We start from the raw sequence: 15,373 nt of genomic DNA, 5'->3' as shown, positions 1-15,373 counted from the left end.
CAGGTCAAAAAGTCCAAGTACAAATTGAGACTAACAAATCGTCCAAAGAATGTGATCCTTATGCATGTGCCATTAAAATAAAGAATAATTTCTTTGACAACTGGATGACTGTTGGGCACATTCCAAGGGAAATTTCACGCCACTGTTTTTATTTCATCAAAGAAGGTGGAAGTATTTCTGGTCAATTGCTCTCCACCAACTACAAAGTGTCCCCGATCCCTGCAGGAGGACTTGAAGTACCGCTTCTACTTACTTTTACAGTGAAAGAAGACAGAATTTTTTTTCTAATGAAAGACTTTATCAACAACCTATACGACTATGATTACACTGGCGAGAAGGAAGACAAAAAAAACGACGGAAGTGATGACGACGGCGAGAGTGACGACGACGAAATTGATATTGTTATTAACAATGATAAGGCAGAAGGGAGTGTTGAAGAAGAGAAAAATGATGAAAATGAATAAGAAGATAAGGCGAAGGAGCCGGGAGATGTCCAAAATATTATTGATAAAATCATTAATAAAGATGTTATTGAAATAGATTAGATTGTTGTAAAATCTTTGTTCTCTTTTAATTCAGCGGTGTCAAAAAAGTTGGCAATAAGTGACCAATATTAAAAAAATTAACCGGTAAAAAGTGACTAATTTTTGCTAAGTGACTAACTTTTTTGCCGACTAAATTTTTTGCCGACTTTTTTTTACACCGACTTTTTTTTTACCGATAAGGTACACTACGTGTAGCGATTAAATATATTTTTTATTTCTTTAAAAAGAAAATATTTTGCTAAGAACGTTGCTTTGAGTCAGTAAAAGACACCTCGTCACTTTACATCATTATTAATTTCTCCCTTGTGAGACACAAGAGGTTCGAAGTCGTGTGGCTGTAGCTTTGTAAGTCTTTTTCATGAAGAAAATTACCGATTCTATGTTTTCTTAGTTATAATCTCCGTCATTATTACAAGAAGTCTTATCAACAAACAATTTAAACAGTAAGTAAACAAACTTTTAGAAGGTGTGCTGCTGAGCTCACGGACTTTCTGCACGATGTGACGTATGCTTATTTATTCGGACCTAGTCCTCTCGACTTTACGCGACCTTGCAAATTTATTTAAAATTGAAGATGTTTACAGACCCAATTAAGGTATAAATAAAGATTTTTAACGATTGTAAAAGGTTTATTCTGACATATTTATGTATTGTCTTATTAAAATAACATTTTTTTCAAATATTTTTTTTTTCACTGGAGTGCCCCTTTAAGATAAGTGAACCCATTACAGTGCACATAAAACTTTTGAGGCTAAATAACTTGGAAACGAGGTGGTGACGTCAATGATTTTTCACCAGCAGGGATTACTTAGGACAAATTTGGGTAATTTTCCTAAACCTGTGTCCCCAAAATCCGTTTCGGAATAAAAGGGTTGATGACGTCATCAAAAAACCTTTAAACCCCAATATCTCTGCAACCGTTTGTCAAAGATACATGAACCTATACATTTTCTTGATCAGCGTTTCAAGATCTATACGATTAAGGCAATAGGGATATAAATGTTTAAAAAAAAATTTTGCTTTTGACGGTTCTTGCCGACGTTACCAAAAATTTTAAACCCTAAAATCTCCTTAGGCGTTCGTCGAAAACATATGATCCTATATATTATTTTGACCAGCGTTTCATTCTTTACACATGAAGGCAGAACTAATGAACTAAATTCCGACAATTTTTTTTTGTATCTGCACTGCTAACGTCAGCAAATAAAATATTCATGAGTTAATAATTATTCATAACGTTTAAGTGGGTGTAACCATGATTCTTGCAGGTAAAAGAAAGGTCTTTGATTTGCTTTTTCTTGAAATAAAATTCTCAGTCGTAACGGTATATATTTTTGTCAAACACCCTCCTCCATCTTGTCGAAAAAACAAGTTTGTTGCGACAATTTATCTTTGACTACAAACTTTGCTTTTCTAACGCAGAAAGTGAAGAAATATCGAGTTATTGATCTATCATGCTTAAAAATTGATAAATCAGTCATAAAACAGCTATTGTAACACAAAATATGATATATTTTTGGAACCAAGTGTTGTTTTGTGTAAGTTTTTTAGAGCTGAATAAGAGCTACGCAATCATATTAGGGGATTGTTCGACAAAATAAACTGGAAGGGTGAATTTTTGTATTTAATTTTTTTTCTCCTGTTTGGATTTTTTTTATGGAAATATTTTATCATCACTCTAGAGATAATTTATTTGGCTCTCAGAATACATATATTGGTTAGAGTTAATATAACTTTTGGGGAACCATGCAGCCATGATATGGTGTGCGGAAATCTTTTTATTCAGAATATTTTTCTTTTAACAGCGTTCGATGGAGCAGAATATGCTAACAAAGAATCTTTCGAAAAAGCAAAAGGCTATTGTTAAAAAAATATGAATCCGCACACCGTTTTAACAAGGTTAACTCAAGGTTCATTTAAAAACAGAAGCTGATGAAAAATAACGGGATTGTAAAAAGTTAGAGCTCTTAGAAGCGGATTTTTTTCTTGTTTATAATGCTGACTCAGCAATTTTGGTGTTAAGTTAAAATCATTTTATTATGTATCAAGGCCTATATTTTTAGGGAATAGTTAAAAAAATGGTATAAATAAAACACTGAGTAAATAATACAACTATTTTGACAGCTAAAAAAGGGTTACTGCCACCTGAAGTAAACTATGATTTTATAACTCGTTTATCCAATATGTTTTGTATGCCTTCCTTACCAACGGAATGTTTGTGCGCGGCCTTCATTCTCCCGTTTGTTTTCACCAAGGGAGCATATTGAACACCCTCCGCATTTTTACAAAAAATATTCCAGGATTTTCTGTTTTTCTGTTTGTTTTCGAGTAAATAATCGCGTTCGTCGTCTTCTATTTCTTCCATTTCGTCAACAACTTGCGAATAGGATAGGAACGGTTCCAGTTCGACGCCATTCAAATCTTCCGTCGTCAGATCTTTATTAACTGGCACTAAGAGGCAATATAACATAAACGTTTATAGATAAAAAATCAATTCGTAAATTAAATTAACAGTACAGGGTGTCGACTTTGTGGTAACGATCAAAATTTCGGAGTTTTTCTGTTCGTTTTTATTTACACATTATGTCTTAGGTCGAAGTTGTAAATCGCATCGGGCGTACATTATGACAACAAAAAAAATTGTGACGAAAATTGTGACACAACATTATTATCATAAAAGTTCCTGACTTTTTCACGAACAAGTTAGAGCAAATTTCTTGTTTTTTTTTTTGTTTTTTTTACTGACATTGGTTACACCTTTTATGTTATTACGATATTTTAACTCATTTGATTTTTTTGACATTTCCTCACTTTACTGATCGGGTGGACAAACTGGAATAAAAGGATTCGAAAGACAGATAAAAACGCATAAACTGGAACAAAAATAACAGGGTTTCTACCAAATGAAAAACTGTCATATTGTCTAAGTTGACTTTCATGGCTTGGAAATTTTTAATTTTGTACGCCAGGTTTGAGGCCTCGTCAAAAAACAAACAAGAGTTGCAAAAATATATTCGCAAAGTCACCTTGGTGCTAACTCAGGTTAGCATCCTGAAAAAATCCAAGGATATTCGACCGGCGTAACAAAGTAGACGAAAATATATCAAATTTGCTCGTAAGAAAATGAAATCGCACAGAGACAAGCAACGGCTCTTACAGGGGCTACAAAACGGACTGTTGATTTTTGACTTTAGTGACTTACACGAAAGTCGACCTATTGGCGGTAAAACAATTACGAGCACTGAGGACAAAAACAACATCTAAAATATAACAGAAAAGTTCCCTACTTGTATTTGATATCCATAAGTTATTCGATATAAGCACTAACCATGCCATTAAATCAAGCTTTCTGAAGAAATAAACTTAGCTAGCTATATTTAAAAATTTTGCGTAAAAACTTATATACAAGATTATTGCACATAAGGCCAGTCAGAGCCAGTCAGAGCCAGTCAGAGCCAACAATGACTTTAAAATCTTTTTAAACCTAACATAGCATTTTTACCAAATATAGCTCCTCGTGTTGTCTTTGTTCACTCGTTAATACAAACTTTCGATGTACTGATATTTGATAAATTTTACAGACAGTAGTACAGTAGGTCATTTTACCGCCAAAAACAGTACTTAAAGAGAATGATCCTTTTTAGAAAATAGCAAAAAAAAGTAGCAAATTCATCATAAAAGAGGTTGTCTTTTCACTTGTAAAGTGCGTATAATTTCTTGTATTTGACCTTTTGAGTGGTCTACTTATTACACATCTTTATTCAGAATGCGCAAAGATGGAGAGTAACGCTCATCTCAGAGATTTTACTTGAACCGTTTTGTAGCCCCTTTAAGATGAAAACATACCTCCTTTTACTAAAATAGATGTATTATCAGTTGGTGTGATAACTGTTTGACTAACAACAGCTGGTATAGTAAAACCTTCCGAATCTGTGCAGCGAACGAAGGTAAAATCTATTGCCGATTTGGTTAAACTGCAATTGTGATGTATTTTATTCGACTGATTGATCTCTTTCAACATGCTCTTTCTTTGCGGTTCGTGCGCTATCGACTGTGATTGTCTCAAGTATTTCGTAGTAGATTTCTTCCATACTGACGGCTCAGAATGCTCCACTGCTGGTGACTTTGGGCGCGCCGGAAATTTATGTGCACTGTCTATCGATAATCCGGAGGCTACAGATCTGTCTATTGGTAATCCGGAGGCTACGGAAAAATTGTTTTTTTTATGTTTAAACGCTTTTGAAGTTGCAGTGTGTTCTATTGTTTCTATTGGCAACAAAATAGTTGTTTTCGTTTTCGTTTTCCTTGCTCTATCTCCAGTTATAGGATCGCTACTTCTCCGTTTTAAACAATGATGCCTATGTTGTTGTCTCTTAGGCAAAGGCGTTGCGTCCTTACTATCTGAGATTAAAAACAGGCGATCATCATCACCCTTAACGGTTACCAGGGGATCATTTTTTGTTCTTACTTTCAGTGCTTTGTCATCTTTTCGGGTAATGCAAATGTTGCTCTTATGACTCACGCTTTTACTGCTAGATTGAGCTATGTTTATACTTTTTAAAACATTCTCAACATTACCACCAAATTTTCTTCTTTTTTTGTTCTTCGTTTCGTTGGATTCAGCGTCTTCAGTGAAGATTTCACAATCTTCTTTTTTATATTGCAATGGAAAAGCTTCAATAGGCATTACATCGTCTGATTGTAAGTGTTTCGTTTGTGGTTGTTGTTTCAAGGCAACATCTATATTTACATTGTCTATCTTACTATTCACATTACTACTCCCATCAATATTGATTTCTGGTGAAGCCATCTCAGCCACATATTCAGATTTCAAATCAGATAAAAAGTGAGTAGCTTTCTCTTCATAGGATTCTAGCTTATTTACAATATCGTCCATGACACTGCGTAAATTAACACACTCGTTCTCCACTACTGAAATTTTCTTCAGAGAATCAACAATAGAAATTTTCACATCGTTAATGAAATCTTTGGTGGTCATCAAATTTGCTGAATTGAGATGTTTATTAAAACCTGGTTCACCAGTGTCCATATCACTTGCTTTTTCAGTCATTATCTTAATAGCATTTTTTTGTACTTTTTGTGTTGCAGGACACTCTTTACTTCTATTGTTTTTTTGTGATACATTCTTCGTAAAATCTACTGACGGGCTTGCTTGCAGCATTATAGGGGCTTCTTTCAAATCTTAAAATTACGCAAAATAAAACGAAAAAAACAAAACTTAATAGAAAACAATTAAAATGAGGGCTTAGTTAACACTAGAGAATACATTCATAGTACTTCTTTATTGGTACGTACTATTATATTAAAACATTAAAATTACATAACTTAAAATTGTATAAAAAACATACCTGCTTTCGATGTACAGTAGTTTGGAGGCTGAAGAGAAGGAAGATGCTTAAGTTTTCCAAAATCAAAGTTCGTACTGCAGGCAAGAGAATTATGTACTTTTTGACTAAGAACTTCTTCTTTTACAACCAAGTTAGTCTAACAAAAGTAAAGAATATTGTCAAATAAGGATTTCATTAGACATGACACAGTATAATGCAAATATGACATATCAAACAGTTGCAATTGAAAAAGAAATAACAAATGCTAAAAAAAATCTCAGCTATGACGTAATGTATACATGTAGAAATGAAATTACTAAATGTTGTAAATACTCAAATATTATCCTTTGAACTTATATTCTTGAAACATTAGAAAACTTATCATGAATTTTAATATCTGGTTTAATTTTACCCATTATATTTTATCTGAGGAAGTACAGTGAAACTAATATATAGTCTACCTTTGCCATTTTTTGTCTGTGCAACCGTAGCTCATTAAAACAAACAAAACTGGGGGTGTGATATATATATATATATACTTAGTGATGAATTTAGTGTAAATGTTGGTGTACATCAGGGTTCTGTACTTAGTCCTTTGTTGTTTATTCTAGTCTTAGAAGCGCTGTCGATGGAGTTTATAACAGGTTGTCCATGGGAGTTATTGTATGCAGATGATTTGGTTCTCATAGCAGAGTCGATGGAAGAATTAGTTGAAAAGTTTGAGAAGTGGAAGAAAAGACTAGAAGAAAAAGGGCTAAAGGTAAACACAGCAAAGTCTAAAGTCATGATTAGTAGCATTGCAGCCAAGTGCGACCTTGTAGTTGGAAAGTGGACTTGTGGAGTTTGCAGGAAAGGGGTTGGTAGTAACTCAATTTTTTGTCAGACTTGCAATCATTGGGTACATAAGAAGTGCAGTAGTATTAGTGGAAGGTTAAGAGCTGACATGCAGTTTGTAAGCAAGCGTTGCAAAGGTGAGATTATAGAGAATGAAGTATTTCCAGCTTTAAAGATGTACAACAGTGGCTCGTTAGAGATAGCTGAGAACTTCTGTTACTTAGGTGATATGTTGGGCAGTGAAGGGGGTATTGGTAGAAGTGTTACTTGCAGGATAGGTTCTGCTTGGAAAAAGTTCAGAGAGTTACTTCCTTTGTTGACTAGCAGAGTCCTGTCAATTGAGGTAAAAGGTAGGTTGTATGAGGCCTGTGTAAGAAGTGTTATGTTGTACGGTAGTGAGACATGGGCAGTGAAACCGGAAGATCTTGACCGTTTAGAAAGGAATGATATGAGAATGGTTAGGTGGATGTGTAACGCCAGCCTGAGAGACAGAAAGAGTTCAGATGAGCTAAGAAGCAGGCTAAGTCTCCGTAGAATTAAAGAAGTTATCCAGATAAGAAGATTGAACTGGCTGGGGCACTTGGAAAGAATGGAGAAGGATAGTTGGGTAAGAAAGTGTAGAGACTTGATAGTTCCTGGGGCAAAGCCCAGAGGCAGACCGAGAAAGACTTGGCAGGAGGTTATAAGGACAGACTTGATACAGAGGAAGTTGAGTTTAGATCTAACACAGTCTAGATCAGATTGGAAGAGGGCCATTAATATACCCCGTCCAACCCATGCTAGCATGAAAACGGACGTTAGATTGAACTGGCTGGGGCACTTGGAAAGAATGGAGGAGGATAATTGGGTAAGAAAGTGTAGAGACTTGATAGTTCCTGGGGCAAAGTCCAGAGGCAGACCGAGAAAGACTTTGGCAGGAGGTTATAAGGACAGACTTGATACAGAGGAAGTGAGTTTAGATCTAACACAGTCTAGATCAGATTGGAAGAGGGCCATTAAATGGAGCTAAACTAAAGTTTTGCTCATGTTAAGATTGCCAGGGTTATTAGTCTCACTTGCCTGTAAAGGAACTGGACCCTACCCAGGTCTTGATTATTAATGGTTGCATATAAGAACCCAACATCCCACACTGCACAAGTTCTTCAGATGTACCTTACAGCTTACAGTTTCAAGCAAACAATCCTTTTAACTAAATAGCTTATAATATCAATCTGATTATCTGCAAAAAAAAAAAAAAATCAAAGATGTTCCCATTATGATGGGTTCTTAAGTCAAAAAGCCTCTTAAAAAGGAGTTTAGCTCCCAAGATGATTTCATCTAAACACTTATTAGGGTAACATTAACAAACATCGATGTTGAATGCAATTTTGTGTCGGATTGGCTACTCTTGTGCCTAGGTACATGACTTTTTGTCAATTTAGAACAATTTATAACCTTATTGGCTGATCCCTAGATGCTGAGCGATTGGTGGTATAAAACTAGACAGGCTTTCCTTGTAATTCTTCTTCAAAATTAAGGAAATGCATATTAACTTTATCATGCTTTTGCTATGACTTTATAATAAATACAAATTCTGTTTTGCAATCATCACACAATTTTGTTAAAATCATATAAATTAGATCACTGAGTGTTTGGAAATCAGGAAATAAATTGTTAAAAACGATTCTAGATGCAAAGTAAGTGAAGGTATAAATATGGTCAGGCTTTCCATTTACAGGAATTCTATTTTGGGAACACCCATAGTGACAAGAGGGTTCTTTAAAAGAAAAGGAAATGTATATTAAACATTTTATCATGTTGGCATTCCACCTTTGCTGTTACAAAAATTGTTAGATTAGGTCACTCTTGTGCTTTGACTGTGACGTTTATTGCATTATAAAAATAATAACTACTAATTTAATAAAATCTCACATTTTTTTAATTCATATACATGTTCTGAGCTACTCTTATGTCATCTTAAGTCTAAAAATTTACATAAAGCTTGTAGTGTATATAAGTACAAGGATTAACAGAAGCTAAATTTACAAACAATTTTATGAAAGTATTGGTTTTCGTGCATACAAAGTGTTCTGCTGTCGATTGTCAACACCTTTATTTCCACTTCAGGAATTAGGTTTAAAATCTTTGAGTACCTCCCTTGTGTCAATGGTCAAATAAAAACCATGAGAGTTTGTCTTGCTGGAATCCAATATGAGAGCTTTATTATGGTTATAACACAATGCCAAACATGAATAAACTATGCATGTTACACGGGTTTTTTTATAAGAAACCAGTCTATAAGAAACCTTAGGCTTGGAAAGTCAAAAATTTTAAGTGACTCATAAATATATATTTATGAGTGTTTAAATGCACACATATATAGATCTTCTTCCTACAGTACTCTGGTTTGTATTGCCCATAGTTAGTTCACCATGTGCCTTTTCTGGTCAGCAGCATATATTTTGGTCAGCAGTCTTGCTAGTATTTAAGCTGCAGTTGCCTCATGGTTTTCCTTTTCAGTTCTAGCAGTTTTTCTTCCTCCTCCCTCCCTGCTGCTATTATATATACCTCTATGTTTTCACATATTTTACGTTGTGAGCTATGCTATGTATATATATATTTTGTTCACGCTTATTAATATTATATAGAGATGTGTTATTTCCTTGGCTTTGTTGTTGCTTATATTATATATGTGTTCTACTTTCATTTCATGCTTGTATATATTTTCAGCTATTACTATATATAAATGTTTTGTAACTTTTGTCCTATCTACAGCAATAGAACTGTACTCTACAATGATGAGTTTTTATGTGAGAGTTTAAGAAACTTTTAAAAATTTGAGCAGGGTGAGATAATCTTCAACATTAAGAAACTTATTTTCATATAACAGACAAAAGGGTGGACAGAATAAAAAGAGTTTCTGATAAAGTAGAATAAGAACACCAGTAACTAGCATGTACCTTACGCTCAGAACATGTTGATGCGCCTGACGCTCAGGGCATCTCTAGTGCAGTTATCATGTGAATAAGAAACATGTGCCTGACGCTCAGGGCATGATGAAGCATCTGAAGATCAGGGCATCTCTCATACACCTGACGCTCAGGGTATGAATGAGAAACCAGTTATTATTGTGTTATCTATTTATCACAAACTAGTTATTGAAATTTTAAACTCCAGGCTCAACCGACTGCTTAGCAGAAGGCTTGCATAACATACATGTACTTTGCCTACCAATTACTCCAGCTCATCTATCTGAGATTTTGTTGTTTTAGAGGGATAGCCAATTTCCTAACTAGGATAAAACTATGTTACATTACTTAGTATCAGTGACATTTTCAGCCATTTTCAGTATCGGAGTACATCTCTCCTACCAAACACAAATGGAATCCTCTCACATGCTTATCACCACATGATTTTAGTTCATAGGACAATAACATTCTTAACATTCATATCAAGTTAAAAAATTTCATTTGGAGTCTGTAAGATCTGGTTAACCAGGATGTGACTGTTATCGCAGATATATTCACTTAATTACAATGTTTTAGAAAACTGGTGTAATAATATTGCCAATGATTAATAAGATCACTAGGCTATGGAATGTGAGGCTTCTTTAGTGTGTTCAGTGTAATTTGTTGACATATTTAAATTGTCTTAATATTATTTAACGTTAACAGTTTCTTTATTCAAAATTAATTTTTTTTATCACTGCATTGTGTAATATCAGCTGTGAGTGTTGGTGCAATAAAGTGTGGCAGTGTCAGTCAATTACATATGTGAATTTATTATTGTGTTATTACATTGCATCACGTCATATTGGAGAATTATGCAATAGTGTGTTTCTTCTTATTGTTCCTTTTTACAATATAGGGGAATTTGGGTGTGTTGGGCCTCCTTCGTCGGCCGTTTAGGCAAGTAATGTGTTGATAAAAGTCATTGTAGAATAAGAACACAAGTAATTAGCATGTGCCTGACGCTCAGGACATGTCGATGCGCCTGACGCTCAGGGCATCTCTAGTGTAGTCATCATGTGAATAAGAAACATGCGCCTGATGCTCAGGGCATGATGAAGCCCCTGACGCTCAGGGCATCTCTCATACACCTGACGCTCAGGGTATGAATAAAAACACCAGTAATTAGCATGTGCCTGACGCTCAGGACATGTCGATGCACCTGACGCTCAGGGCATCTCTAGTGTAGTCATCATGTGAATAAGAAACATGTGCCTGACGCTCAGGGCATGATGAAGCCCCTGACGCTCAGGGCATCTCTCATACACCTGACGCTCAGGGTATGAATAAAAACACCAGTAATTAGCATGTGCCTGACGCTCAGGACATGTCGAGATGCACCTGACGCTCAGAGCATCTCTAGTGTAGTCATTATGTGTATAGGAAACATGCGCCTTACGCTCAGGGCATGTTGAAGCCCCTGACGCTCAGGGCATCTCTCATACACCTGACGTTCAGGGTATGGAAGAGAACACCATAATTAGCATGTGCCTGATGCTCAGGACATGTCGATGCATCTGACGCTCAGTGCATCTCATCTGTCTCATGCACCTGACGCTCAGGGCATGAAAACGCCTATAACGCATAATATATATATATATATATACCTGGTTTTTACTCTTTGAACAGAGTCTCTCCTTAATTTTTTCTCGATATGAGTTGAGACATTCTTTCCATTTATTGTTAAGCTCTTTGGCTAAACGAGATAAATTACCTGATAGTTCTTTTTCGTACTTTGTCATTAGCTTACCAATTTTAGTACTTCGAAGATTTCCAACTGTCATATTAATAGTATCCAGTTCATTTAATAAACTCAATACAGCATTGTAACTCTGAGTATAACCTTCGCTATTTTTGGTTGTTCTTAAAAGATTTCCGACTTCTATCTGCAAATTGCGTTTAATTTCCGCAATGGAATGCAGTGACTCTTGCACAGGCTGGCTACTTTGTGAAAAATCCATATTCTTTGAAACCCAATACAAATGAAAAACAAACAGGCAAATCCCTGCTGGTCTTGTTGAATTTCCGCGCCCGAAGGCGTAGGAAATTCTTTAAAACCGTCGTTTTTTCTTTCGTTGAATTTCCGCGCCCGAAGGCGTAGGAAATTCTTTAAAACCGTCGTTTTTTTCTTTCGGAGCATTTTTTGAGAAAAAATCGACCCTGGGATTTCACGTTCCTCTGAGAGGAGGATAGATGATTAACCATAGTCACAAGAAAAAAAGATAGTCTAGCAACAAACAATAGGCCATTGTTCTATGTTTTTACGGCTGAACTATAGTGGCTCCCAAACCTCCGATCCTGCACAGAAGTTCAAAATGGCGCATTTTTTGGGTGTTGTGTGTACTTAGTTTGGTGTTTTTATTTCGACTTTGGGTGTTTTTCGTACAAGATTTTACTATGCCTGGTGAAAATTGTGCTATATATGGATGCTCTGTATCGAGGAGAAATAAAGACATCAGTATTTTCAAAGTTCCGTTGCCAAATAATGAAGTAAACAAAAAATGGGGAAAGGAGCTCATCAATATCATCACGAAATATAGGGAGGTAGATGACGAGCTGAGACGTCGCATTTCCACGTTCAAATTGTTTATTTGTGAACGTCATTTCTCGGAGGATCAAATATGGGTTTACCCAACTCGAAAAAGTTTGAAAGAAGGAGAACTACCACATCTGAATCTTCCACAAAAATCTGGCAATATTTCGACCTTAGCCTCTCCACCTCGATCGAACACTTCGATACAAAAACGTGAAGATTTCCAAATTTTACAAGATTTTTCACCACCACCTTCTCCAACCACCATATATAGAAATTTTGTTGACTTCAGTCAACGTGTTTCAAAGCTCTCGTTGGGTAGATGTTGGCATATTGACACTCAAGACTCACTTGTTGTTGTTACTTGTTTATCACCAGACCACATCATCCCAAAATTTGAAATATTCATTGATCGATGCCTTTCATAGGGCTTCTTTTCGTGTGTCGTTTTCTGCGCAACCGTCGTTTTTTTCTTTCGGAGCATTTTTTGAGAAAAAATCGACCCTGGGATTTCACGTTCCTCTGAGAGGAGGATAGATGATTAACCATAGTCACAAGAAAAAAAGATAGTCTAGCAACAAACAATAGGCCATTGTTCTATGTTTTTACGGCTGAACTATAGTGGCTCCCAAACCTCCGATCCTGCACAGAAGTTCAAAATGGCGCATTTTTTGGGTGTTGTGTGTACTTAGTTTGGTGTTTTTATTTCGACTTTGGGTGTTTTTCGTACAAGATTTTACTATGCCTGGTGAAAATTGTGCTATATATGGATGCTCTGTATCGAGGAGAAATAAAGACATCAGTATTTTCAAAGTTCCGTTGCCAAATAATGAAGTAAACAAAAAATGGGGAAAGGAGCTCATCAATATCATCACGAAATATAGGGAGGTAGATGACGAGCTGAGACGTCGCATTTCCACGTTCAAATTGTTTATTTGTGAACGTCATTTCTCGGAGGATCAAATATGGGTTTACCCAACTCGAAAAAGTTTGAAAGAAGGAGAACTACCACATCTGAATCTTCCACAAAAATCTGGCAATATTTCGACCTTAGCCTCTCCACCTCGATCGAACACTTCGATACAAAAACGTGAAGATTTCCAAATTTTACAAGATTTTTCACCACCACCTTCTCCAACCACCATATATAGAAATTTTGTTGACTTCAGTCAACGTGTTTCAAAGCTCTCGTTGGGTAGATGTTGGCATATTGACACTCAAGACTCACTTGTTGTTGTTACTTGTTTATCACCAGACCACATCATCCCAAAATTTGAAATATTCATTGATCGATGCCTTTCATTTTCTTTAAGAATATTTGGATGGATGTTACCAGATGACCATGATTTGCATATCTTATACAAAAAATCCTTTCTTAATACAACACTCTCCAATTTCATAAAAGAACTCAATAGTTATGAATTATGTATTGGTATCACCGCTCCAGATTACAATAATAGTAGAGAGACAAACTTCCAAAAGCATGTCATTCCTAAAAAATTCAACTATCTAGACTATCAACAGAAGTCCTTTCAGTCAAATCTCCATCAAGACCAGTATTTTCGTTCAAATATGTGTCGTATGTTAATTCTATCACCCAAACCTAATCCTTGTGGAAAGTGTACATCGCATAACATTTCATTCAAATCAGCTACTGTTCGTAAAGAAAGGAAGATGCTTGAACCTGCAAAGTTGAAAGCACCAATCAAGTTCACATCACCGAACCGTGTCAAATTAACCCTTCAGAGTCAGCGTTTGGAATGTAAACAACTGGCAAGCCAACTGTCTGAAATGAAAGCTGCTATTCAAGCACATGGTGGTAATGTTACTTCTGAAATGAGCTCTGATTTTGTAACCTTATTCAGTGGATGTGATAAAAAAAATGTACCACCTTTTATGAAATTGTTCTGGGAGGAGCAGCAAAAATATCTCCAATCCTCATCACCAACCAGTGTCAGATATCATCCAATGATCATAAAGTTCTGTCTTAATCTTGCTTCAAAGTCTTCTTCTGCTTATTCAGATCTCAGATATGACCCTAAAACTGGTAGTGGTATGTTGGTTCTTCCTAGCCTGCGAACACTTCGTGATTATAGAAACTACATACGACCAACAAGAGGATTTAATCATGAAATCATCAATGATCTAGCAAAAAAAACTGCTGCATTTTCAGACATTGAGAGATATACCATAATTCTGTTTGATGAGATGAAAATACAGGAGGATTTAGTATACTGGTGAACTCATTGGTTTTGTTGACCTTGGTGATATTCATACAAATTTTGCCACACTCAAATCTGTCAAAGAAATTGCTACTCATGTTCTCGTGTTTCTTGCCAAAAGTGTTGTTAATCCTCTTTCATATAGTATTGCAACATTTACTACAACTGGAATAACTTCCTATCAAATCATGCCTATATTTTGGAAAGCTGTTCTTTACCTTGAAAAAATAAATTTGAAAGTTATCGCTGCAACAGCTGATGGTGCTTCTCCAAATAGACGCTTTTTCAGAATGCATAGGCATTTAGATGGTGTCCATGACAGTGATGTAGTTTATCGTACTAAGAATATTCATGCTAATGATGGTCGATTTATCTATTTTTTTGCTGATGCTCCACATCTCATCAAAACATCACGCAATTGTCTGTTTAATTCTGGTTCTGGTCGAGCTACCCGTTATATGTGGAATAGTGGATTTTATGTTCTTTGGAGTCATATCACACAACTCTATCACAATGACCTCGAGAGTGGTTTGAAGTTGGTCAATAAATTAACAAATGATCAAATACAGCTAACACCATTTTCAGTAATGAAAGTTCGTCTTGCAGCTCAAGTTCTCAGTGAAACTGTTGGCAAAGTTCTCAATCAGTTTGGTCCAGCTGAAGCAGGTGGTACTGCACAATTTTGTCTAATGATGGATAGTTTTTTTGACTGCTTGAATGTGAAAAACACTGTCGAACATGAGTTGAAGAGAAAACCATTTCTAAAACCTTATCAGTCAGTTGATGATGAACGCTTTGCATGGTTGGACGGTTTTCTCTCCTATTTCACCTTATGGAAAGAGTCAATTGAAGAGCGTGGTGATAATTTTACAAAAAATGCCAAATCAAATATGTTTATTTCCTG

The 15,373-nt window shown here is 35.7% G+C and overlaps 1 protein-coding gene across 3 annotated transcripts; it reads right to left on the bottom strand.

Moving 5' to 3' along the window:
- Nucleotides 1-2,645: 2,645 nt before the first annotated feature.
- LOC130621621 (uncharacterized) lies at nt 2,646-11,776 on the bottom strand. Of its 3 annotated transcripts, XM_057436944.1 has the most exons (5): nt 11,558-11,773; nt 11,322-11,410; nt 5,915-6,050; nt 4,392-5,747; nt 2,646-2,996 (listed from the first exon to the last, which is right to left on the bottom strand). In XM_057436944.1, exons 1-5 carry the CDS (start codon nt 11,673-11,675, stop codon nt 2,701-2,703), a joined length of 1,995 nt encoding a protein of 664 aa, XP_057292927.1. In that variant the 5' UTR covers nt 11,676-11,773; the 3' UTR covers nt 2,646-2,700. The 3 variants fall into 3 exon arrangements, with proteins under 3 accessions (XP_057292927.1, XP_057292928.1, XP_057292926.1); XM_057436945.1 differs by having other exon boundaries at nt 4,392-5,552; nt 11,322-11,776; XM_057436943.1 differs by having other exon boundaries at nt 11,322-11,774.
- Nucleotides 11,777-15,373: the final 3,597 nt, after the last annotated feature.

The sequence above is a fragment of the Hydractinia symbiolongicarpus genome, chromosome 12 (genome assembly GCF_029227915.1).
Source record: "Hydractinia symbiolongicarpus strain clone_291-10 chromosome 12, HSymV2.1, whole genome shotgun sequence".
Lineage (NCBI taxonomy): Eukaryota > Metazoa > Cnidaria > Hydrozoa > Anthoathecata > Hydractiniidae > Hydractinia > Hydractinia symbiolongicarpus.
Note: the sequence above shows the minus strand (reverse complement) of the source record. Positions and strands in the feature narration are given on the sequence as shown.